The sequence below is a fragment of the Procambarus clarkii genome, chromosome 62 (assembly GCF_040958095.1).
Source record: "Procambarus clarkii isolate CNS0578487 chromosome 62, FALCON_Pclarkii_2.0, whole genome shotgun sequence".
Classification (NCBI taxonomy): domain Eukaryota; kingdom Metazoa; phylum Arthropoda; class Malacostraca; order Decapoda; family Cambaridae; genus Procambarus; species Procambarus clarkii.
In genome coordinates, this window is record NC_091211.1 from 32,757,431 (window position 1) to 32,782,720 (window position 25,290).

Here is a 25,290-nt window from a genome sequence, read left to right on the forward strand (position 1 = left end):
TGACGTACAGGGTGAAGGTGAGGATGATGAGCGGGTTGAAGGTGAGGATGACTTAAATGTGCGAAGGTGAAGATGACGTGCAGGGTGAAGGTGAAGACGTGCAAGGCGAAGGTGAGGATGACGTGAAGGGCGATGGTGAGGATGACGTGCAGGGTGAAGGTGAGAGTGATGGTGAGGATTACGTGCAGGGAGAAGGTGAGTATGACGTGCAGGGTGAAGGTGAGGATGACGTGCAGGACGAAGGTGAGAGTGATGGTGAGGATGACGTGCAGGGTGAAGGTGAGGATGACTAGCAGGTTGATGGTGAGGATGACGTGCAGGGAGAAGGTGAGTATGACGTGCAGGGCGAAGGTGAGGATGACGTGTAGGGTGAAGGTGAGGATGACGTGCAGGGCGAAGGTGAGAGTGATGGTGAGGATGACGTGCAGGGCGAAAGTGAGGATGACTAGCAGGTTGATGGTGAGGATGACGCGCAGGGCGATAATGAGGATGACGTGCAGGGTGATGGTGAAGATTACGTGCAAGGTGATGGTGAGGATGACGTGCAATGGAAGGTGAGGATGATGTGCAGGGTGAAGGTGAGGATGACGTGCAGGGCGAAGGTGAGGATGACGTGCAGGGTGAAGGTGAGGATGACGTGCAGGCCGAAGGTGAGGATGACGTGCAGGGTGATTGTGAGGATGACGTGCAGTGTGATGGTGAAGATGACGTGCAGGGTGCTGGTGAAGATGACGTGCAGGGTGAAGGTGTGGATGACGTGCAACGTGATGGTGAGGATGACGTGCAGGACGAAGGTGAGCATGACGTGCAGAGTGAAGGTGAGGAAGACGTGCAACGTTGTGGTGAGGATGACGTGCACAGAGAAGGTGAGGATGACGTGCACAGAGAAGGTGAGGATGACGTGCACAGAGAAGGTGAGGATGACGTGCTTAGTGAAGGTGAGGATGACGTGCAAGACGATGGTGAGGATGACGTGCAGAGTGAAGGTGAGGATGACGTGCAGGACGAAGGTAAGGAGGACGTGCAGGGAGAAGGTGAGGATGACGTGCAGGGTTAAGGTGAGTATGACGTGCAGGGTGATGGTGAGGATGACGTGCAGGGTAATGGTGAGGATGACGTGCAGGTCCAAGGTCAGGATGACGTGCAGGGTAATTATGAGGATTACGTGCTGGGTGAAGGTGAGGATGACGAGCAGGTTTAAGGTGAGGTAGACGTGCAGGGTGACGGTGAGGATGACGTGTGTGACGGTGTTCCCCCCTTATATTTCTCCCACGCCTGCTGTAAGAGTCATGTCCACTTTACCCGAGCGTTCTCTACGTCGCAGGCATCAGTTTGATATATGTGGGGGAATGTAGTGTTCTCGGAGTGCCGAGAAATTTATCAAAGAAGAATATTTTGGGCTGTGGTTTAGGCCCTTTAGGAAGCCAATATGGCACTGGCTCTCCTGTTTTCCTGCCAAAACTGTGTGACGTCAGTGACACCAGATTGGTCACCGACAGCTTCGTGGCACAGGGAGCCAATGAAAACCTCCCGTGGCGAATATGACGTCACGAAGGAAAGGGGGTCTGGTCAGAGCGCCACGGCGGCGCCATCATTCTAAGACAGCACGTCAAGGAGGTCGGACGTGCGCTGGGGGGTCCTGTCAGTTGGACAGTTTACCCCGTCTCCGGAGGACTTACGCATCACCCGTGGTCTGCCATCACCTGTGGGGTCTTCCTTCGTTCATGTGTTGGACCAGAGAAGGAATTGACAGAATATTGAGCAACAAGTGCTCCAGGAACAGGTGTTGTGCAAGAGTGGAGTCTAGGCAGCGACTTATGCGACGGCTGATAGCTCCACAGTGATAACGTAGTTGCTGAGCCAATCCTTTGTGAGGGAATCAGTCTGACATGACACGTCAAGGTGGTTGGACGTGCGAAGATTGGTCCTGTCAGTTTGACAGTTGTTTCCCGCTCCCGTGGATTTTACGCGTCACCCGAAGTCTGCCAGTACTCTGTGAGGTCTTCCTTCGTTCATGTCTTGGACCAGAGAGGGAATCGACGGGATATTGAGCAACAAGTGCTCCAGGACAGGTACTGTGCAAGAAGAAGTGAAGTCTGTGCAGTGACGTATGCGACGTCTGAGACAGCTCACCCGTTTGTGACGGCGTAGTGGCTGAACCGAGCCACTGGGAAGCAGAGGAAGAAGAAAACTATTCGGGAATCCGAACGACTGCAGCCGAGACGTAGGCAGGCAGCCGTAGCAGGGAGGAGAAGTCGACGGCCAGGAGACCGACTCCAACCCTACAAGAAGTCGAGGAGGAGCACGGACCTGCAGTGAAAAGGCACGGAGACGACGCGCTTACGGTGGGACGTTGATTGAGTTCCTGGAGGACACGACAGTGTGTGTGTGGGGGCGTTCCCTACACGAGGCAGGAGCCAGGACCAGGAGCTACAACTCAACTCTCATCGGAGGATAGGTGGAAGTAGGTGATTCTAGTTTCCCTCCCAATTCCCCTTTAGTCAGCTATATTATTTAGCCAGAGTATTTTGTATGTCGTGAGCAAGGCTCACCTATGTCACAGTAAGGTACAAGTGTGCAGTGGGGCTACATAAAGTACCCACGATATTTATGATTATTATTGGTGTGTACAGGCACCCAGAGTAATTGATGAATTTACTGTGTGGATAATGTCTTTAATGAGACTTTAATATCATCATATAGTGAGAGAATATATATATATAATTATATCAGTGTTTGGAGTTAGGCTATGTGCCCAGTAACTATGTTATTATCATTATCAATGTCTATGACTCATCCATATATATATATATATATATATATATGTCTATGCTCGTGTATTGAATAATCATTCATGTGTGCAGTGATTAATTGTGTTATCGCCCACGAGAGGAATTACTGAGAACTCCAGTGATATATACCTGCATCCGTTATCATTAAATGAAGGGCAGTGTGTAATACCATGACAGTGAACTATTGTCACCTTTAATATAGAAATGTTTGATTGAGCACAAGATCAGTGTAGCTAAGTGTTTACGTGCTGTTGTCGCAATACTGTGTGTTCGAACTTCTAGTGATCTTTGAGAACTTAAAGAAACTGGCGCGTCACGCCAAGCAAACAGATAAAGTGACATTCGCGCGGGGGGTAGTCGCCCAGCTGATTTTGACATTGACGAGAGGGGGAGTGTTGCCGGCTTGGTGGGTTCATATTATATGTGTGGGAACCAGCGACTCCCGCCTGAAACAGCTGTTTGCTTATTGATATAATCTTGTGATGTCTTTGAATGAGTTTTAAGTAAAATACAAAATACATTGGTGTTTATATCATCCCCTCCATATTTCTTGTGGCTTGTTGGAAATTTCCAACACTAAATACAACACTGTTGTATTCTCATTAATTATTACTAATTCTACTAATCATTGTAGTGAGTAAAATTAACCCAACGTAGAGTTCGCATGTACTAATAATTACATCTGTACAATAAGGCTAGAATTCTTACGTCACCCGACGCCAGTATTGCGTCAGATTCCATTGTAATAAACACATTTATGTCCAATGTGTCTTAGAATTGAATTTGATTCTCTATAAACAACGGTGTTCTGTGTGATAATTAATTACAGATAAACTGATCCCCAACTAAGACCAAATAGAGCGTTTATAGTTATAACTGTTATCTAGTATTAAATTTAACGTCACGCGTGAATGCCCTGGAGAGACTTTAATTCATCTCCATTGTTCGTTTACTATCATAAAACTGGCGAATAATAATATTTAACTCCTCTAAATAATAAACTCGTCCTAACCCGTGCATTTCAATCACAACTGTGAGAAATGATAATATTCACAATAAATAATTTGAGTAACAAACGCGGGACGCGGAGCGGGACGGAGGAGACGCCAGTGCACGAGGTGACGCGTTCACGAGCAGACGCGTACACGAAACAACGCGCTCACGAGGAGACGCCATTGCCCAGCCACCAGGGTAGACGCCATCAAGACCTCTAGAAGAAAGTCGCCACTGTGAGGTGTGAAGAACCTTGCAGAACCTTAACTTCACTGGTGTCAGTGTCATTTACATAACAAGTCGAATGTCAAGAGATTTAATTTGATATTCGACCAGAACCTGTTAAATTTAGTTCTATGTAATACCACGTGACCGGCCAGTGAAGCGCGTCAGTATCTAGGATAGGCTAGACCGGAGCCTAGGACGCGAATTTCGGCAAGCCTTAACTTACACAGTGCCCATATTAGCTAAGTATCCTTATCCTTATTTGATGCATCTTATAGGGGGTAGGTTTATAGCTGGGTAGCTTGTCGTGACACTGTGCGTCAACAACAAACTATAGGTCATTATTTTTCCCTTATTATTAATATCAATTTATTGAACATAGAAATCTAGTAGTTTAATCTGTTGCTACTGAAAACACTTTGATTTACAGCGTGTGTGCAGAATTCTCCGAGCTGTCATTTCCCATGTTAATCAACTCCCAGTGTTCCATGACGAGTCCAGGAGAATCAGAGGATGCGTTGTGACTAACTTCTTGGAAATCTTCTTTAAGCTAAGATTCCTTTTGTATTCCTCGATTTCTATTATCTGTACTCTTTTACATGCAGAACTCTGTTCATTGGATTAACATGTGTTTATTATGATTATTATTATTCATGTTCATAATCTATGTTCTCATTAATGATAACGGTAATAATTTCATAAATGTTCATAGGATTAGATTATTATACATTGGACTGGTGAACGAACCACACTAGTTCCTGGACGTACTGAGTTCCAGTAATACCCCCCCAATGTAGGTATTTGAGGTTTTGATTCATTTAATTATACAGCCCATTAATTATTTCAGTGATCATATTCTCTAGTATTTTATCCATAGTTACTGGTTCATCTAGGAATTTGCTTATGATCATATTTTCTTAGTTTCCCTCTTTTACTATAAAAGTGGGTGGTCCTTCGTAATTGATTTTTATTACATTAATAATTTAATATATAGAGTCAAGCCCCAAATGTCCCACATTATGGTCCTCTTCGAACCGGATAAACATAAATTATAATTACAAATACTAATTAATAATAACTAATCCTTGTGTGATGTAATCAAGACTAACTCTTTTAATTAATTGTGTCAACCAACAGTGTAACACATCAGTTAGCCTAAGTCACACCAATTCATTGCTACTTATACCTTATGCATAAGGTAGCACTCGTGGGACACAGTTTATTGCCCACAACACTTAGGCCTACACTTCATACTGAAGTAAGAATCTTTAGGTCACCAGGAGCAACAGCTCATAACTTATATTAATCACTAACACCAATTATGTGTTAACCATTTGGGCTATACAAATGTTTCAATATAAGGCTGTCAGCAGACTGTCCATTATAGCCTGAATCCATGTTATAGTTACTGATTCACTCAAGTCAGTGGATCATTAACATTTAGGGATCCAGTATACTAATATAAATTACTGATCTCATACTAGTTAATCATTACTAACCCTGATAACATTTTATTCCACCATTAGGAGTACATTCAGGAGTTAGATAATATTTACGGCAGTAGAATACTTGCCAAACACAATTAATTCTCTTGTGTTCATTTAATTTCTTATACACATAATTATACAAGTGTATATGATATAAAATCCAAAAAACCCAAAAACACAGCACAATTATTTGCACATTATTGCACCACAATATAATCTTTGCCAACCTTTATTAGGTAGCAATTTAGGCTGTGATTGTGTTGAATTTGGCACAAGCATAGACTAAATAAGTTGTAGTTTCTTAAGTAGAAATTCTCACGACTAGGCTTGAGCTAGTTAGTGACATATATATTATTCTTTTGTGCTGACCCTATCAAGGGTGGGATTAACCATTTATTGTGTAATTATATTTTATTGCATATTTCTATGTATGTCTTTGAGTGTTACTGTAAGTCCACTACCCATCCAAGGCTGATTTTGAAGAGCTAAGCTGAGGAACACCTGTAGTGAAACCAAGGTACCACTCAAATCTTAGTTGCTTATTATTAGGTAGGTAGCTAACCTCTAAATGAGGTAAATTACAACCAGCCTCAAGAAATATCAGGCTGTCAATAATTATACCTGCTCTACATCAAGGAGCAGACACCATAGCTATACAAATAGCTATATAAGAGGAGCTTATAAGAGCTATAGCTCTATAGCTATATAAGAGTTAATAGCTATATAAGAGGAGCTATAAAGAGGAGCTTTCCGAGCCACTGTCTACCATATTTAATAAATCAATAGAGTTAGGCAGAGTGCCGGAGTCATGGAAGGTAGCTAATGTGGTACCAATTTTTAATAAAGGAGATAGATCACTTGCGTCAAACTATCGGCCAATTAGCCTAACGTCTATTGTAGGAAAGTTACTTGAATCAATAATTGCAAATACAATTCGTCTCCATCTTGAAAAACATAAATTAATAAATGAGTCGCAACATGGTTTTACAAATGGCCGTTCATGTTTAACAAATTTGCTAACTTTTTATTCCAACATAGTTGCAATAAATAAATAATAGATGCAGGCAATAAATAGGCAAGAGAGAGGTGAGGAGCAAGGCAAAAGGAAACGAATGGTAAGGTGTAGTAGAGGGGATAATAGTAGGCATAAGAACTGCAGAGGGCCTATTGGCCCATATGGGGCAGCTCCTTTTATAACCACCGAATGAGAAAGGGATAGTAATTGGAATAAGAAAAGGATAGCAAGGGAACGTAAGAGAAAACAATGAACAGAAAAAAGAGAGAAAGAAAAGGAAAGAGAAAGAAAGATAAATGGAAGGGTAAGCTCATGTTAGGTCACGTTTGTTAGAAAGATTAGAGTATTTAAGTATATACTGTGAAAGGGAAGAGTCCACAGCAACAAAGCCAGGACTCAAGTTCATGTTGGGTACATTGTGTATTAGAGCAGATTCTACAAGACGGCGTCTGTGTAGAGTAGAGGCAGGAAAGATTATTTTGGAGGAAGACCAATCAATAGGATGATTAGAATCCCTCACATGACAGAAGAGAGCATTGTTAGTGTCTGCAGACTTAACACTTCTCTTGTGTTCTTTAAGTCTGTCATTCAGTGTACGGCCAGTTTCGCCAAAGTATTGGAGAGGACAAGACGAACAGGAAATAGAGTAGACACCAGCAGCAGGAGGAGCAGTGTGAACTAGATTGCTACGAAGTGTGTTAGTTTGTCGAAAGGCGAGCTTTATGTCAAGAGGACGAAAGGTATTTTAGTCACCTATAGTTTGTGAGATTTTTCTCTACGCCTACCTCCCTTAGGAGGTGGACTACAAGTTTAAAGGCTGCTCACGGCAGTTAAGCATGAGTCCAGTAGAAAAAGGAAAAGCGGGAGCAAACCGCCAGGCCTCCACCACCAAGGGTGAAAACCTGTCCACAATAGGCCGCTGGCTCCTCCTAGTTAAACAGGACGTTAAAACTAATAAAGGGTAACCGACGGGTTCTCACAATCAAATATTTATATTTGATGTGGCGCTATGAATTGGAATTCGAATTCCCAAGAACAGCCGCCTTATCAAGATCACATCAACATTTAATAATAATATGCAGAAACATGGTGGAATAATATGGTTGAAGGGTTGACATCAAAGACTGTTTTCTATAACATAACAATTTATTAATAACAAGAGACTAACTACTACATTACCGAGTTTACGTTACGTTAATGTCCATCCAGTGGCACGATAACAAACAGCTAAATAGCAACCCTTGCTGTGAGGCTGCATACTGAGCTAACCTGAACACAGGTGTGCCCACTGATGACGCAATATTGCAAAACAAAGAAAAATATCACAGATTAAGTTACACCACAGCAAATGGTTACGTTATTGTACATCAAGTGGCATTTGCAACACAGCTATTCAACAGCCCCTCGTGAAGTGACAGCAGGCTCCATCTTGCTGACACTTCAGGCTGACAACATGAACTAACTGAACAAATGAAGGATATCCACTGAAACAAAGACACAAGCAGGCAATCAATAGTGTCTCGGTTTCCCTGACAGCTACTATAATCACAAACTTAGGGGTCCTCCCGCCCCCCAGGAGAGACCCACGTAACTAGGCGGGAGTCCAACAGTGACTCCCCCCTATCACAACCCCGTGTGAACACTCTTTGCAACTCCCAATAAGAAGTTGCCCTGTTGTAACCAGATACACAGACAGGCAAGGCGGGATTCTGGGACACAGCTCCACAGATCCCTAGATGACTCTACTCTTGTGGGACATTTGGGGCTTGAATCTAATTATTTAAATATTAATGTAGTAAATTAAATTACGAAGGACCACCCGCTTTTATAGTAAAGAGGGAAACTGAGAATTTCTGATCATTAGATAATTCCTAGATGAACCAGTAACTATGGATAAAATACTAGAGAATATGATCATAGAAATAATTAATGGGCTGTATAATTAAATGAATCAAACCTCAAACACCTACATTGGGGGGTTATTACTGGAACTCAGTACGTCCAGGAACTAGTGTGGTTCGTTCACTAATCCAAAATATAATAATCTAATCCTATGAGTTATTATAAACTAATGTCATTACCATTAATGGGAACATAGATTATGAGTATAATAATGATAATCACAATAAACACATGTCAATCCAAAAGAGCTCTGCATGTAAATAATTTCAGATAATTAATAAAGGAAAACAAAGGAATCTTAGCTGAATGACGATTCCTTTGGGTAAGTCACGATGCTTCCTCTGAATATCCTGGACTCGGCTAGATGACGAGTGGGATGGATTAACATGGGAGAGGGCAGCAGGGAGAATTCTTCTCACGTGCTGCAAAACAAATATTTACAGTAGCAACTAATTAAACTACTGAATCTCTATGTTCAAGAAATTAATATTAATAAGAGATAATGGGTAATAACCTGTGGTTTGGTGTTGGTATACATCATCACGACAAATCACCCAGCTACTATTCTACACCCTATACGATGCATCAAATAAGGATAAGATACTAAGCTAATATGGGCACTGTATAAGTTTTAAGATTGCCGAAATTCGCGCCTCAGGCTCTAGCTTCACCTATCCTGGATAATGGCGCGCTTCACTGGTCGGTCACGTGTAGTCAAGAACCAGATTAAAAAGGTTCCTTATATTACAATGACACCAGTTGAAGATATTGTCTGCAAGGTTGTTCACGCCTCACAGTGGTGACTTTCTTCTGAGGATGGACAACGTTTACCCTGATGACTGGATAATGGCGTCTCCTCGTGAGCACGATGCGAACAGTTCCGCCCGAGAGCTTATGCACACGTGTACTGGCGAGCCCTCCTCACCCACGCCGCGTCTCGCGTTATTAGACAAATTATTGTCATGAATATTAGTATTTCTCGCATTTGTGCTTGAAATGTTGGAGACAGGACGGGTTTATTATTTAGAAGAGGGAAATATTATTATTTGCCAGTTTCGTGGTAGTAAACACATATGGGAGAGGAATTAATGTCTCTCCATGGCATTCACTTGTGACGTTAATTTTCATTACTAGATAACTGCTATGACTCTAACGCTCTATTCGGCTTTTAGTTGGAGGTCAACTCATCTGTAATTAATTATCACACAGAACGCCTTGGTTATAGAGAATCGAATTCAATTCTCAGATACATTGGATATAATGTGTTTATTGTAATGAAATCTGACGCAATACTGGCGTCGGGTGACGTGAGAATTCTAGCCTATTGCACAGATGAAATTATTAGTACATGTGAATTCTACGTTATGTTAATTTTACTTACTACAATGATTAGTAGAATTAGTAATAATTAATGAGAATACAACAGTGTTGTATTCGGTGTTGGAAATTTCCAACATAACTCCGGGGGGGAGGATTTTAGGGTCGTAGTGTACTGTGGAGTACTGACCTATCCCGAAGTTGATATCAAGATTAGTACATTAGTAGGTTAATATGTTAGTATGTTAGTACACACATAACGAACGTTCCGTATTTATCAAGGACTTACAAGAACTTAAGTCTTGCTAATCACATGTCAAATGAAACATGTTATTTGTAGCCTACACAATATTTAAAGATTTTAACTCACACAATTTAAACAACAGAATCTACTGTGATGGGAATGTCCTGGGTCATAGTGACTTGTAATGGTTTGTTACTCGACATCCCATTGCAGCATCATCATAGTTATCTAAGTGGGATGTGAAAGAAATTACTCTTGTTCAGAGTTGTAATAGGCTTGCAAATTCCGCCTACATTGTTGAGCAGCAGCTCTAGTGGGGCGGTTGCTTGGAGGATCAGGATTATTGTCCTCGGAAATTATTGGGGAAACTGGATCTGGCTGATATTCTTGCTCAGTCAGTTCAAGGGGAACCAGCTTCTCTAAAGTTTTTAGAGTAGTGTTGCCTCGGCATAAAACTTTAACTACTCTCAGGACACCTTGATGATCTGGATGAATGGCAACAATTTTGCCTATAGGCCACTCTGACCTTGGTCCATCACTGTCGACTAGTACTTGGTCTCCTGGTTTTAATTGCACCTTATTGTAAGGACTCGAAGCTCCGTAGTGGTACTCTCGTAGAGCTGTGAAGTACTCTCGAGTCCACACCTCATTCCACCTGTTAATAACTCTGGAGAGATGCTGGTAGCTTTCCACCAAGTCTCCTCTGGTCACATGTGACGGGTCTACAGGGTCCTCTTCGGCTAAAGGGATGAGAGGGCTCAGTAGACCTCCATGGATCAAATGTGAGGGGCTCAGAGGTTCTCTCTGGGTGAAATCATCAGACAGGTAGGTTATTGGGCGGTTATTGACTCGCGCCTCGATTTCCACAACAATAGTTTGGTGTTCCGAGTAACGGACCTTTTGTCGGTGTAAAGTTTTCCTTAGACACTTCTTGACTGTGCCTACCATTCGCTCATAGAACCCACCTTGCCAAGGGGCTCTCGGTGCTATGAATTTCCAGTGACATTGTCGTCTCTGTAGGACTGACTGTACTTCTGGGTGGTTCCAGACTTCTCGCAAACAACTTTCTCCTGCCACAAAATTGGAACCATTGTCCGATATCATTAATTTAGGACACGATCGGCGGGCAGCAAATCTGCGGAAAGCTTGAATGAAGGCTTCAGCACTCATGTCTGGAGTGACCTCTAAGTGTATGCCTCTGGTTGTAGCACACGTAAAGAGACAAATGTACGCCTTCACTGGTATATTATCTGGGTTACCAGTGAGGAGTAAGGCTCCTGTATAATCAACACCAGTGGTTTCGAAAGGACGAAGATGAACCACTCGCTCTTCTGGGAGTGGTGGAGGTCCTGGGTAAGGACATACTCTAGCGTCGTATCTCTTACAGATTACACAAGATTTAATAATTGTCTTAACCGTCTGACGACCTTGAGGAAGCCAGTACTTTTGTCTAAGGTCGGTGAGAGTATCTAAAACTCCACCATGTAAGGTACCATATTGATGGTGATGTAAGACAAGAAGTTTGGTTATGATGTGATGACGAGGTAGAAGAATTGGATTCTTAGTGTCCAAATCAATTTTTGCATGTAGCAAACGTCCTCCACATCTTAGTATGTTATGAGTGTTGGCATCATACCAGATGCCTAGAGACTTAGTTAATTTATCTGGAAGATTTTCATATTCGCTTCCATATGTCTCTTGTTGTGCACGTTTGATCCAGTAGAGGATAGGATTGGGAAACTTATGTCGAATTCCTACCTTAGCAAGAAAATCAAACACATGTGCAGTCACTCGTAGCAATTTGCTTAAGTTAGAATAATGGTGAGGAACAATGGCTAATATTCGTTGAGGTTCTGGTTCTTTCATGGGAGTGGTGATATTGGTCACTATGACTTGTGGCTTTTGTTTGGGCCACTGACCACCAACAAGCCATGAAGGTCCATTGAACCACAGCGAAGACTTGACAAGTTGTTTTAATGTTAACCCTCGAGATAAATAATCTGCAGGATTGTCCTTAGTAGGAACATGTCTAAATTTATATCCAGCAGATAAATCATGAATCTCCCTGACGCGATTACTGACGTAAGGAGTTTTGTTGTTATTGTTTCTTACCCATTGTAAGACTGCCTCGTTGTCTGACCACACTACAATCTCACCTAAGTGGATATTATTGAGTGTTTTTGCCAGGCAATGAGCCAATCTTACTCCCACTAGCAATGCAGTCAACTCCATCTGAGGTAAAGATCTCTTCTTGATGGGAGCAAGGGAGGAATCCCGATCATATATGGCATTCTTCCAAGAAAGGGAGTGGGAAATGAATGGATGTCGAGGGCAATTGGTGTCAATTGCCGGCTGGAAAGATATTGCAAATCAAATGCAATATCTTTCATAGACAACTGGGAACACTTCTATGGAAGAAATTAAATGTATGCTCGTGATGGTGTGCATCTATCGAGAGCTGGGGTTGTTGCTGTTGCGAACTCGTTGGAACCAGTGGTTAGAGGTGTTTGTTTGGGTTTAAACTGTTAGTAGATAGAGGTATGGGAATTGATTTGGAGGAAGGAGGTAATAAAAGTATGTGTTTGTGGGAGAAAGGAATTGGCAAAATGATCAGGGAAATAGAAAGGCCTCAAAGTAACATTTCACTTAGGGTATATTACACTAACAGTAGAAGTCTAAGAAATAAAATTAACGAATTAAATACTCTTGTCTGCACAGAAAAAATAGATATTATTGCACTTACCGAAACGTGGATGAATGTAGAAAATAGAGAACTATTAGCTGAATATCAAATATATGGATTTAAACTATTTCACACAGATAGATATATTAGACGAGGAGGTGGAGTAGCCATATATGTTAGGGACAATTTGAAATGTAGTCTCAAAGAGGGAATCAAAACTGAGCCACACACAGAAACTATTTGGATAGAATTAAACGAAAAAGCTAATAATATTATAATAGGAGTTATATATAGGCCACCAAATTTAGACAGAATGGAAGCAAAGCATCTATGGGATGAAATATCTAGAGCATCTAGATCTAACAGTATTTGTCATGGGTGACTTTAATTTTAGTGGAATAAACATGTTGAACAAAACAGGGAATAGTGAAGCAGAAGATTTTGTATAATTAATTGACGATTGTTTTCTTACGCAACACATTAAGGAACCAACGCGGGAAAAAAATATTTTAGATTTAGTGTTAACTAACAGGGAAACACAAATTAATGACATCGAAATAGGGAGTGAGCTAGGGAACAGTGATCACAAAAAAATCAGATTTAGCATAGAATGGAATAGACCTGTAGGAGAAAATTCTGTTAAAGTGCCAGATTTTCGAAAAGCTGATTTTAATAGCCTAAGAAATTTTTTGGGTCAAATTGATTGGAAAGTCTTGGGTATGTTGTGTGGGCCGGTCTTGGAGACATGAACCCAGCGATAGGTGACTTAAATGGGGATTTCTATGTGGATTCAATATATAACTTATTTAAGAATGTTCTAAACAAAGCACAGGAACGTAGTATACCATACAAATTGAATAGATCGAATACTAATGACCCAAAGTGGATAACAAAGAATTTGAAGAACCTTATAGGTAAAAAGAGAGCTTGGTACAAAAGGATTAAAAATGGGGAGGTCACTTTAGAACAGGAATTCGTACAACTGGTTAGAAATGTTAAAAAAGAGATAAGGAAAGCAAAAACAAACTATGAAGTTCGCATAGCATAAGAACATAAGAACATAAGAACAAAGGTAACTGCAGAAGGCCTATTGGCCCATACGAGGCAGCTCCTATTCTATATCCACCCAATCCCACTAATATACTTGTCCAACCCGTGCTTGAAACAATCGAGGGACCCCACCTCCACAATGTTACGCGGCAATTGGTTCCACAAATCAACAACCCTGTTACTGAACCAGTATTTACCCAAGTCTTTCCTAAATCTAAACTTATCCAATTTATATCCATTGTTTCGTGTTCTGTCCTGTGTTGATACTTTTAATACCCTATTAATATCCCCCCGGTTATGTCCATTCATCCACTTGTAAACCTCTATCATGTCACCCCTAACTCTTCGCCTTTCCAGTGAATGCAACTTAAGCTTTGTTAATCTTTCTTCATATGAAAGATTTCTAATTTGGGGAATTAACTTAGTCATCCTACGCTGGACACGTTCAAGTGAATTTATATCCATTCTATAATATGGCGACCAAAACTGAACTGCATAATCTAAATGGGGCCTAACTAGAGCAAGATATAGCTTGAGAACCACACCAGGTGTCTTGTTACTAACGCTGCGATTAATAAATCCAAGTGTCCGATTTGCCTTATTACGAACATTTATGCATTGATCCTTTTGTTTTAAATTCTTACTAATCATAACTCCCAGATCCCTTTCGCAATCCGACTTCGCAATCACAACACCATCTAGCTCGTATCTTGTAACTCTATCATCATTACCTAACCTCAGAACTTTACATTTATCAGCATTAAACTGCATCTGCCAATCCTTTGACCATTTCAAAACCCTATCTAGATCAACTTGAAGTGATAGTGAGTCCTCCTCCGAATTAATTTCCCTACCCATTTTCGTATCATCGGCAAATTTGCAAATGTTGCTACTCAAACCTGAATCTAAATCATTTATATATATTATAAACAACAGAGGTCCCAGGACAGAGCCTTGAGGCACTCCACTTACAACATTTTCCCACTCTGACTTGATTCCATTTATACTAACTCTCTGTTTCCTTTGGTATAGCCATGCCCTAATCCAGCTTAATATAGCACCCCCAATACCATGAGACTCTATTTTTTTAATCAGTCTTTCATGTGGCACTGTATCAAAAGCTTTGCTAAAGTCAAGGTATACAACATCGCAATCCTTACCACTATCAACTGCCTCAACAATGCTAGAATAAAAAGATAACAAATTTGTTAAACATGAACGGCCATTTATAAAACCATGTTGCGACTCAATTATTAATTTATGTTTTTCAAGATGAAGACGAATTTTATTTGCTATTATAGATTCGAGTAACTTTCCCACAATAGACGTTAGGCTAATTGGTCGATAGTTAGACGCAAGTGATCTATCTCCTTTCTTAAAAACTGGTATCACATTAGCAACTTTCCAAAACTCTGGCACTCTGCCTGACTCTATTGATTTATTAAATATGGTTGACAGTGGGTCACAAAGCTCCTCTTTGCATTCTTTAAGCACCCTAGCGAACACTTCATCCGGCCCTGGGGATTTGTTTGGTTTGAGTTTTACTATTTGTTTAAGAACATCCTCCCTGGTAACTGCTAAACTCGTCAACCTGTCCTCGTCCCCACCCACATAGACTTGTTCGGCTGAAGGCATATTGTTAAGTTCCTCTTTAGTAAATACAGATACAAAATATTTATTAAAAATACTACTCATCTCTTCATCACTATCTGTTATTTGACCTGTCTCAGTTTTTAATGGACCTATCCTTTCCCTAGTCTTAGTACGATATAACTGAAAAAACCCTTTAGGATTTGTCTTTGCTTGCCCTGCTATGCGAACTTCATAGTTTCTTTTTGCTTTCCTTATCTCTTTTTTAACATTTCTAACCAGTTGTACGAATTCCTGTTCTAAAGTGACCTCCCCATTTTTAATCCTTTTGTACCAAGCTCTCTTTTTACCTATAAGGTTCTTCAAATTCTTTGTTATCCACTTTGGGTCATTAGTATACGATCTATTCAATTTGTATGGTATACTACGTTCCTGTGCTTTGTTTAGAATATTCTTAAATAAGTTATATATTGAATCCACATCGAAATCCCCATTTAAGTCACCTATCGCTGGGTTCATGTCTCGCTCCAAGACCGGCCCACACCCCATACCCAAGCCTTTCCAATCAATTTGACCCAAAAAATTTCTTAGGCTATTAAAATCAGCTTTTCGAAAATCTGGCACTTTAACAGAATTTTCTCCTACTGGTCTATTCCATTCTATGCTAAATCTGATTTCTTTGTGATCACTGCTCCCTAGCTCACTCCCTATTTCGATGTCATTAATTTGCGTTTCCCTGTTAGTTAACACTAAATCTAAAATATTATTTTCCCGTGTTGGTTCCTTAATGTGTTGCGTAAGAAAGCAATCGTCAATTAATTCTAGAAAATCTTCTGCTTCACTATTCCCTGTTTTGTTCAACCAGTTTATTCCGCTATAATTAAAGTCACCCATGACATAAATACTGTTAGATCTAGATTGCAAGCAAAGACAAATCCTAAAGGGTTTTTTCAGTTATATCGTACTAAGACTAGGGAAAGGATAGGTCCATTAAAAACTGAGACAGGTCAAATAACAGATAGTGATGAAGAGATGAGTAGTATTTTTAATAAATATTTTGTATCTGTATTTACTAAAGAGGAACTTAATACATTGCACTTTTGATACAGTGCAACATGAAAGACTGATTAAAAAGATAGAGTCTCATGGTATTGGGGGTGCTATATTAAGCTGGATTAGGGCATGGCTATACCAAAGGAAACAGAGTTAAAATAAATGGAAACAAGTCAGAGTGGGAAAATGTTGTAAGTGGAGTGCCTCAAGGCTCTCTCGTGGGACCTCTGTTGTTTATAATATATATAAATGATTTAGATTCAGGTTTGAGTAGCAACATTTGCAAATTTGCCGATGATACGAAAATCGGTAGGGAAATTAATTCGGAGGAGGACTCACTATCACTTCAAGTTGATCTAGATAGGGTTTTGAAATGGTCAAAGGACACTTGGATTTATTAATCACAGCGTTAGTAACAAGACACCTGGTGTGGTTCTCAAGCTATATCTTGCTCTAGTTAGGCCCCATTTAGATTATGCAGTTCAGTTTTGGTCGCCATATTATAGAATGGATATAAATTCACTTGAACGTGTCCAGCGTATGATGACTATGTTAATTCCCCAAATTAGAAATCTTTCATATGAAGAAAGATTAACAAAGCTTAAGTTGCATTCACTGGAAAGGCGAAGAGTTAGGGGTGACATGATAGAGGTTTACAAGTGGGTGAATGGACATAACAAAGGGGATATTAATAGGGTATTACATAGGAACATAAGAACAAAGGCAACTGCAGAAGGCCTATTGGCCCATACGAGGCAGCTCCTATTTATAACCACCCAATCCCACTCATATACTTGTCCAACCTCCGCTTGAAACAATCGAGGGACCCCACCTCCAGCACATTACGCGGTAATTGGTTCCACAAATCAACAACCCTGTTACTGAACCAGTATTTAACCAAGTCTTTCCTAAATCCAAACTTATCCAATTTATACCCATTGTTTCGTGTTCTGTCTTGTGTTGATATTTTTAATACCCTATTAATATCCCCCCTGTTATGTCCATTCATCCACTTGTAAACCTCTATCATGTCACCCCTAACTCTTCGCCTTTCCAGTGAATGCAACTTAAGCTTCGTTAATCTTTCTTCATATGAAACATTTCTAATTTGGGGAATTAACTTAGTCATCCTACGTTGGACACGTTCAAGTGAATTTATATCCTTTCTATAATATGGCGACCAAAACTGAACTGCATAATCTAAATGGGGCCTAACCAGAGCAAGATATAGCTTAAGAACCACACCAGGTGTCTTGTTACTAACGCTTCGATTAATAAATCCAAGTGTCCTATTCGCCTTATTATGAACATTCATGCATTGATCCTTTTGTTTTAAATTCTTACTAATCATAACTCCCAGATCCCTTTCGCAATCCGACTTCACAATCTCAACACCATCTAGCTCGTATCTTGTAACTCTATCATCATTACCTAGCCTCAGAACTTTACATTTATCAGCATTAAACTTCATCTGCGAATCTTTTGACCATTTCAAAAGCCAATTTAGATCTTCTTGAAATGATAGTGAGTCTTCTTCCATGATAATTTCCCTACCGATTTTTGTATCATCTGCAAATTTGCAGATATTGCTACTCAAACCTGAATCTAAATCATTTATATATATATTATAAACAACAGAGGTCCCAGGACAGAGCCCTGAGGTACTCCACTAACAACATTATCCCACTCTGTTTTAACCCCATTTATACTAACTCTCTGTGTCCTTTGGAATAGCCATGCCTTAATCCAACTTAATATAGCACCCCCAATACCATGAGCTTCTATTTTTTTAATCAGTCTTTCATGTGGCACTGTATCAAAAGCTTTGCTAAAGTCAAGGTACACAACATCACAATCCTTACCACTATCAACTGCCTCAACTGTGCTGGAATAAAAAGTTAGCAAATTTGTTAAACATGAACGGCCATTTATAAAACCATGTTGCGACTCATTTATTAATTTATGTTTTTCATGATGGAGACTAATTGTATTTGCAATTATTGATTCAAATAACTTTCCTACAATAGACGTTAGGCTAATTGGCCAATAGCTTGACGCAAGTGATCTATCTCCTTTCTTAAAAATTGGTACCACATTAGCTACCTTCCATGACTCCGGCACTCTGCCTAACTCTATTGATTTATTAAATATGGTAGACAGTGGCTCGGAAAGCTCCTCTTTGCATTCTTTAAGCACCCTGGCAAACACTTCGTCTGGCCCTGGGGATTTGTTTGGTTTTAGTTTTTCTAATTGTTTAATTACATCCTCCCTAGTAACTGCTAAACTAGTCAACCTGTCTTCATCCCCACCCACATAGACTTGTTCGGCTGAAGGCATTTTGTTAAGTTCTTCTTTAGCAAATACAGATATAAAATATTTGTTAAAAATACTACTCATCTCCTTGTCATTATCCGTTATTTGACATGTCTCAGATTTTAATGGACCTATCCTTTCCCTAGTCTTAGTTCGATATAACTGAAAAACCCTTTAGGATTTGACTTTGCTTGCCCTGCTATGCGAACTTCATACTTTCTTTTTGCTTTCCTAATCTCTTTGTTAACATTTCTATACAGTTGTATGAATTCCTGTTCTAAACTGACTTCCCCATTCCTAATCCTTTTGTACCAAGCTCTCCTTTTACCTATAAGGTTCTTTAAATTATTTGTTATCCACTTTGGGTCATTAGTATTCGATCTATTCAATTTGTATGGTATACTACGTTCCTGTGCTTTGTTTAGAATATTCTTAAATAAGTTATATATTAAATCCACATCGAAATCCCCTTTTACGTCACCTATCGCTGGGTTCATGTCTCGCACCAAGACCATCCCACACCCCATACCCAAGAGTTTCCAATCTATTTGACCCAAAAAATTTCTTAGGTTATTAAAATCAGCTTTTCGAAAATCTGGCACTTTAACAGAATTTTCTCCTACAGGTCTATTCCATTCTATGCTAAATCTGATTACTTTGTGATCACTGTTCCCTAGCTCACTCCATATTTCGATGTCATTAATTTGTGTTTCCCTGTTAGTTAACACTAAATCTAAAATATTATTTTCCCGCGTTGGTTCCTTAATGTGTTGCGTAAGAAAGCAATCGTCAATTAACTCTACAAAATCTTCTGCTTCACTATTCCCTGTTTTGTTCACCCAGTTTATTCCACTAAAATTAAAGTCACCCATGACATAAATAATGTTAGATCTAGATGCTCTAGATATTTCATCCCATAGATGCTTTGCTTCCATTCTGTCTAAATTTGGTGGCCTATATATAACTCCTATTATAATATTATTTGCTTTTTCGTTTAATTCTTTCCAAATAGTTTCTGTGTGTGGCTCAGTTTTGATTCCCTCTTTGAGACTACATTTCAAATTGTCCCTAACATATATGGCTACTCCCCCTCCTCGTCTAATATATCCATCTGTGTGAAATAGTTTAAATCCATTTATTTGATATTCAGCTAATAGTTCTCTATTTTCTACATTCATCCTCGTTTCGGTAAGTGCAATAATATCTATATTTTTCTGTGCAGACAAGAGCATTTAATTCGTTAATTTTATTTCTTAGACTTCTACTGTTAGTATAATATACCCTAAGTGAATTGTTATTTTGAGGCCCTTTTCTTTCCCTGATCATTTTGCCAATTCTTTTCTCCCACGAACACATAATTGTATTACCTCCTTCCTCCAAATCAATTCACATACCACTATCTACTAACAGTTTAAACCCAAACAAACACCTCTAACCACTGGTTCCAACGAGTTCGCAACAGCAACAACCCCAGCCCTGGATAGATGCACCCCATCACGAGCATACATTTCATTTCTTCAATAGAAGTGTTCCCAGTTGTCTATGAAAGATATTGCATTTGATTTGCAATACATTTCCAGCCGGCAATTGACACCAAGTGCCCTCGACATCCCTTCATTTCCTACTCCCTTTCTTGGAAGAATTCCACATATGATCGGGATTCCTCCCTTGCTCCTAACTAATTCAATGGCTGTCCTAAATCTCTGTATTAGTTCCTCACTCCTAACTCGCCCAACATCATTACCTCCTGCACTAATACAAAAATGTGTCTAATACCTCCTGAAATGGGTTTGTTCCCATTTCCTGTCATAATATCATTCATGTTTTCAACAATATCACCAATTCCAGGTCCCGGATAGCAAACCCTTAATCTGTTTCCCCTATCTCTGGCACAAAACGTTCTGTCTAAATACCTCACCTGGGCATCTCCCACAACCAAAATTCGCTTCGGTACCGCCCTAACTTTCTGAGCAGCCTGAGGGGCCTGCGCTCCGCCGTTTCTCGTTGATTTCCTCGCTGCAGGCGCACTACAGCACTCGTCCTCCAACACGGCAAATGAATTTGCCGTCCTTAGGGCGTCTGTAGGCGGCCTTGTCAAGGTCTTCTTAAGACCCCTGTCTTTCACTACTCTCCACGATGAGGTCTCGTCAACACTGGTCTCCTCCTCATTCGTTTCCTCTCGAAGTCTCCGCCGTCGTACCTCCTCCCGCAGGGAATCCATCTCTGCTCTCAGAGCTCCAACCAAACTCACCAAATCATTAACTAATCCTTCCATTATTGCAATAATAATGTTACTCCAGAGCTCCAGCTAACACAATCTCTCACTGTGACAGCACCTGACTGACTGGAAAATGAACAAAGGTGAAGATTAGCTTCAATATTCAAAGTAACAATATTCTAAAGTGCTTTACACATACACTTAGATATAAATTAAACGATATAAACGCTAATGCATGCACAAAAACAGTTGATATTACTTCAGTAATAGAAAACAGGGAATTATTAGCTCAATGTCAAGCAAAGTTTTTCAAATCCAGATCTTTAGGCCCCGATTTGGCAAAGAATTTGCCAGTCACAATAACTTGGTTGTAACGATACAGGTACAATAAGGCCAGTGGGCATAGAGCTAGACCTCACTTCCCTGTAGACACTGATGGGTAAGTACATTGCTGCTATCCTTGATATCCTCGTGTTGTGTTGTCTATGTAATTCAATAGTGTTATCCAATTGGTCCTTGTGTCCACTAATGTGATCTTTGCAGCTCATTGGTTCTATAATTGTGTTCATCGGTGTTACGGCCTCACTAACCGGATTCTTTTAATTTAAAAAAAAATTCTTGACCCACATATCACAGTAACAAGGTTATCGTGAATAACCGAATACAATTACTGGCTCACTATAGCCCATGCTACATGGACATTATGTTCACAGTAACTGAATCTAAAACAACAAGTGCTAAATATGAAGAAGTGGTTTCGATTTAAAATGTATATATTGGATCAACTTATGGATAATGTATAAAGTTTACACCTATTCATTATAACGCTATTAATGGTATGTAAAACAAAACCTTTTTAATAAATCTTTATTGATTATTTACATAGCTTTTCTATTTTCTAATAAAAATTTATATCATTTGATTTATGCACATATAAAGAGTCAATATCGTTTAGTAAAGCAGAATCTCCAACCGTCTGCATTTCTTCCATTATGTCCATTAATAAGGGCTGTAGAAGACCTTCCGGCTTCTGTATGGTGGTCTCATTGGTCGATATCCAGAATAAAAGTTTCGTGGCCCACGGTCAAAAGCCCTTATGACACGTGGAGGTCGATTGCTGGTGGTAATACCTGGCCGGTTTGAGCGCTTAGGCCTTACCTTAAGTTGCCGGCCTCTGAAGAGTGAGTCATCCAGTGCCATGGCCACCTCAACTGAGTCATTTTCTGCAAACTCCATATATGCGAAGCCCTTTGGGTGGCCATTATATTTATTTGTAAGTATAGTAACTTTGTTCACGAAACCACATCCCTGAAAGTGTTGACCAAGTTCTTCTCCTGTCGCCCCATAGTCAACATTACCCACATATATGGAACGACCATCCACTTCTATCTTTTCTTTAGTAGACATATTGAATGGTAATGTTGCTCCTGCAGCGCCTGGAGGTTTATCCAAAGTCACTTGTTTTTTCACCTTTGTTTGACTTTGACGAATTGCCTTCAGAACTTCTTCCATTTTACTGACATAAGCTTTAATTTCCACCAGCTTTGTTTCAATTGACGTGTCCTCGTCTCTGCTACATTCAAAGCTCTCGTCATCGTCGTCGCTACAATCAACATCATCATAAATCAGTTCTTCATCTTCCATTGTCACAATAAATAGAGTTGACTGGGATATAACAAGGAATAGTGACCAATGCACAGTTGATGAGAGGTTGGAGAATAAATAAAATTTGGGATCGCGTCGTGATAATATGAGGCTGTAATGAGCAGTCCGGCCGGTGGTACGTCTAGGTTGTGGCAGACCCAAGGTGTTGCCTCTGGCTGAGGTGTGTTAAGAATGGTCCCATGCAGAGTCAGAAGGCCTTATATTCTCATACACCTGACGTGGTTTTAACGGCCACTTCTTGTGTATTTGTCAACGAGTGTAAAACCTGCGGACGTCTTTTAAAAAATAAGAATCAAGGAAATTGCAGAAGGCCTATTGACCCATACGAGGCAGCTCCTGTTTATATTCACCCAATCCCATTCATATATATTTCCAACCTACGCTTGAAATCATCAAGAGAACCTATTTATATTATGTTACGCGGAAATTGGTTCCACAAAACAACAACCCTGTTACCAGACCTATTAACCCAGGTCTTTCCTAAATCTAAACTAATCCAATTCATGAACAAATCCACGAGGGCCGAGACGAGGATTCTAATTTACTCCCAGGATGATCCTAGACTCTGCCTTACCCATTGCCCTCTGTTCTTATGTTCTATACGAGGCAGCTCCAATTTATAACCACCCTTTCCCACTCATATACATGTCCAACCCACGGTTGAGACAATCAAGGGACTCCACCTCCACCACGTTACGCGGCAATTGGTTCCACAAATCAAAAACCTGTTACTGAACCAGTATTTACCCAAGTCTTTCCTAAATCTAAACATAACCAATTTATACCGATTGTTTCGTGTACTGTCTGGTCCATACGAGGCAGCTGCTATTAGCCCATACGAGGCAGCTGCTATTGCGCCCACACGAGGCAGCTGCTATTGGCCCATACGAGGCAGCTGCTATTGGCCCATACGAGGCAGCTGCTATTGACCCATACGAGGCAGCTGCTTTGCCCATACGAGGCAGCTGCTATTGATAACCACCCAATCCCACTCATACATGTCCCAACCCACGCTTGAAACAATCGAAGGACCCCACCTCCACCACGTTACGCGGCAATTGGTTCCACAAATCAAAAACCTGTTACTGAACCAGTATTTACCCAAGTCTTTCCTAAATCTAAACATAACCAATTTATATCGATTGTTTCGTGTACTGTCTGGTCCATACGAGGCAGCTGCTATTGGCTCATACGAGGCAGCTGCTATTGCGCCCATACGAGGCAGCTGCTATTGGACCAAACGAAGCAGATGCTATGGGCCCATACGAGGCAGCTGGTATCGGCCCATACGAGGCAGCTGCTATCGGCCCACACAAGGCAACTGAAATGAACTGTTCCATTTGCCTTATTACGAACATTCATGCATTGTTCCTTTGGTTCTAAATTCTAACTAATCATAACTCCCAGATCCCTTTTGCAATCCGACTTTGATATCTCATCACCATCTAGCTCGTATCTTGTAACTTTATCATCATTACCTAGCCTCAAAACTTTATATATATCAGCATTAAACTGCATCTGCCAATCTTTTGACCATTTTAAAACCCTATTTACATGTAGAAAATGTAAATAATAATGTAAATCTATCTATATGTAGAAAATATAGAATTATTAGCTGAATATCAAATAAATGGATTTAAACTATTTCACTCAGAGATATATTAGACGAGGAGGGGGAGTAGCCATATATGTTAGGGTCAATTTTAAATGTAGTCTCAAAGAGGGAATCAAAACTGAGCCACACACAGAAACTATTTGGATAGAATTAATCGAAAAGCAAAAATTATTATAGTAGGAGTTATATATAGACCACCAAATTTAGACAGAATGGAAGCAAAACATATTATTAGCACATTAAACGAAAAGCAAATAATATTATGGTAGGAGTTATATATAGACCACGAAATTTAGACAGAATGAACATAAGAACAAAGGCAACTGCAGAAGGCCTGTTGGCCCATACAAGGCAGCTCCTATTTATAACCACCCAATCCCACTCATATACATGTCCAACCCATGCTTGAAACAATCGAGGGACCCCACCTCCACAATGTTACGCGGCAATTGGTTCCACAAATCAACAACCCTGTTAATGAACCAGTATTTACTCAAGTCTTTCCTAAATCTAAACTTATCCAATTTATACCCATTGTTTCGTGTTCTGTCTTGTGTTGATACTTTTAATACCCTATTAATATCCCCTTTGTTATGTCCATTCACCCACTTGTAAACCTCTATCATGTCACCCCTAACTCTTCGCCTTTCCAGTGAATGCAACTTAAGCTTTGGTAATCTTTCTTCATATGAAAGATTTCTAATTTGGGGAATTAACTTAGTCATCCTACGTTGGACACGTTCAAGTGAACGTGTCCAGCGTAGGATGAACGTGTATTAAAAGTATCAACACAAGACAGAACAAGAAACAATGGGTATAAATTGGATAAGTTTAGATTTAGGAAAGACTTGGGTAAATACTGGTTCATAAGAACATAAGAACATAAGAACAAAGGTAACTGCAGAAGGCCTATTGGCCCATACGAGGCAGCTCCTATTCTATAACCACCCAATCCCACTCATATACTTGTCCAACCCGTGCTTGAAACAATCGAGGGACCCCACCTCCACAATGTTACGCGGCAATTGGTTCCACAAATCAACAACCCTGTTACTGAACCAGTATTTACCCAAGTCTTTCCTAAATCTAAACTTATCCAATTTATATCCATTGTTTCGTGTTCTGTCC

The 25,290-nt window shown here is 40.2% G+C and overlaps 1 protein-coding gene and 1 pseudogene across 1 annotated transcript; one reads left to right on the forward strand and one right to left on the reverse strand.

Annotated features, from left to right (window-relative positions):
• The first annotated feature begins 547 nt into the window (after positions 1-547).
• LOC138354413 (S-antigen protein-like) lies at positions 548-1,057 on the forward strand. Its single transcript, XM_069308604.1, has one exon. The coding sequence runs from the start codon at positions 548-550 to the stop codon at positions 1,055-1,057; it is 510 nt and encodes a 169-aa protein (XP_069164705.1).
• Positions 1,058-21,881: 20,824 nt separating this feature from the next.
• Positions 21,882-22,526, reverse strand: LOC123766664 (polyadenylate-binding protein 2 pseudogene; annotated as a pseudogene).
• Positions 22,527-25,290: the final 2,764 nt, after the last annotated feature.

What these genes read in the sequence shown, in the direction of transcription:
- LOC138354413 (XM_069308604.1), top strand. Translation starts at nt 548, where the DNA reads ATGGAAGGTGAGGATGATGTGCAGGGTGAAGGTGAGGATGACGTGCAG.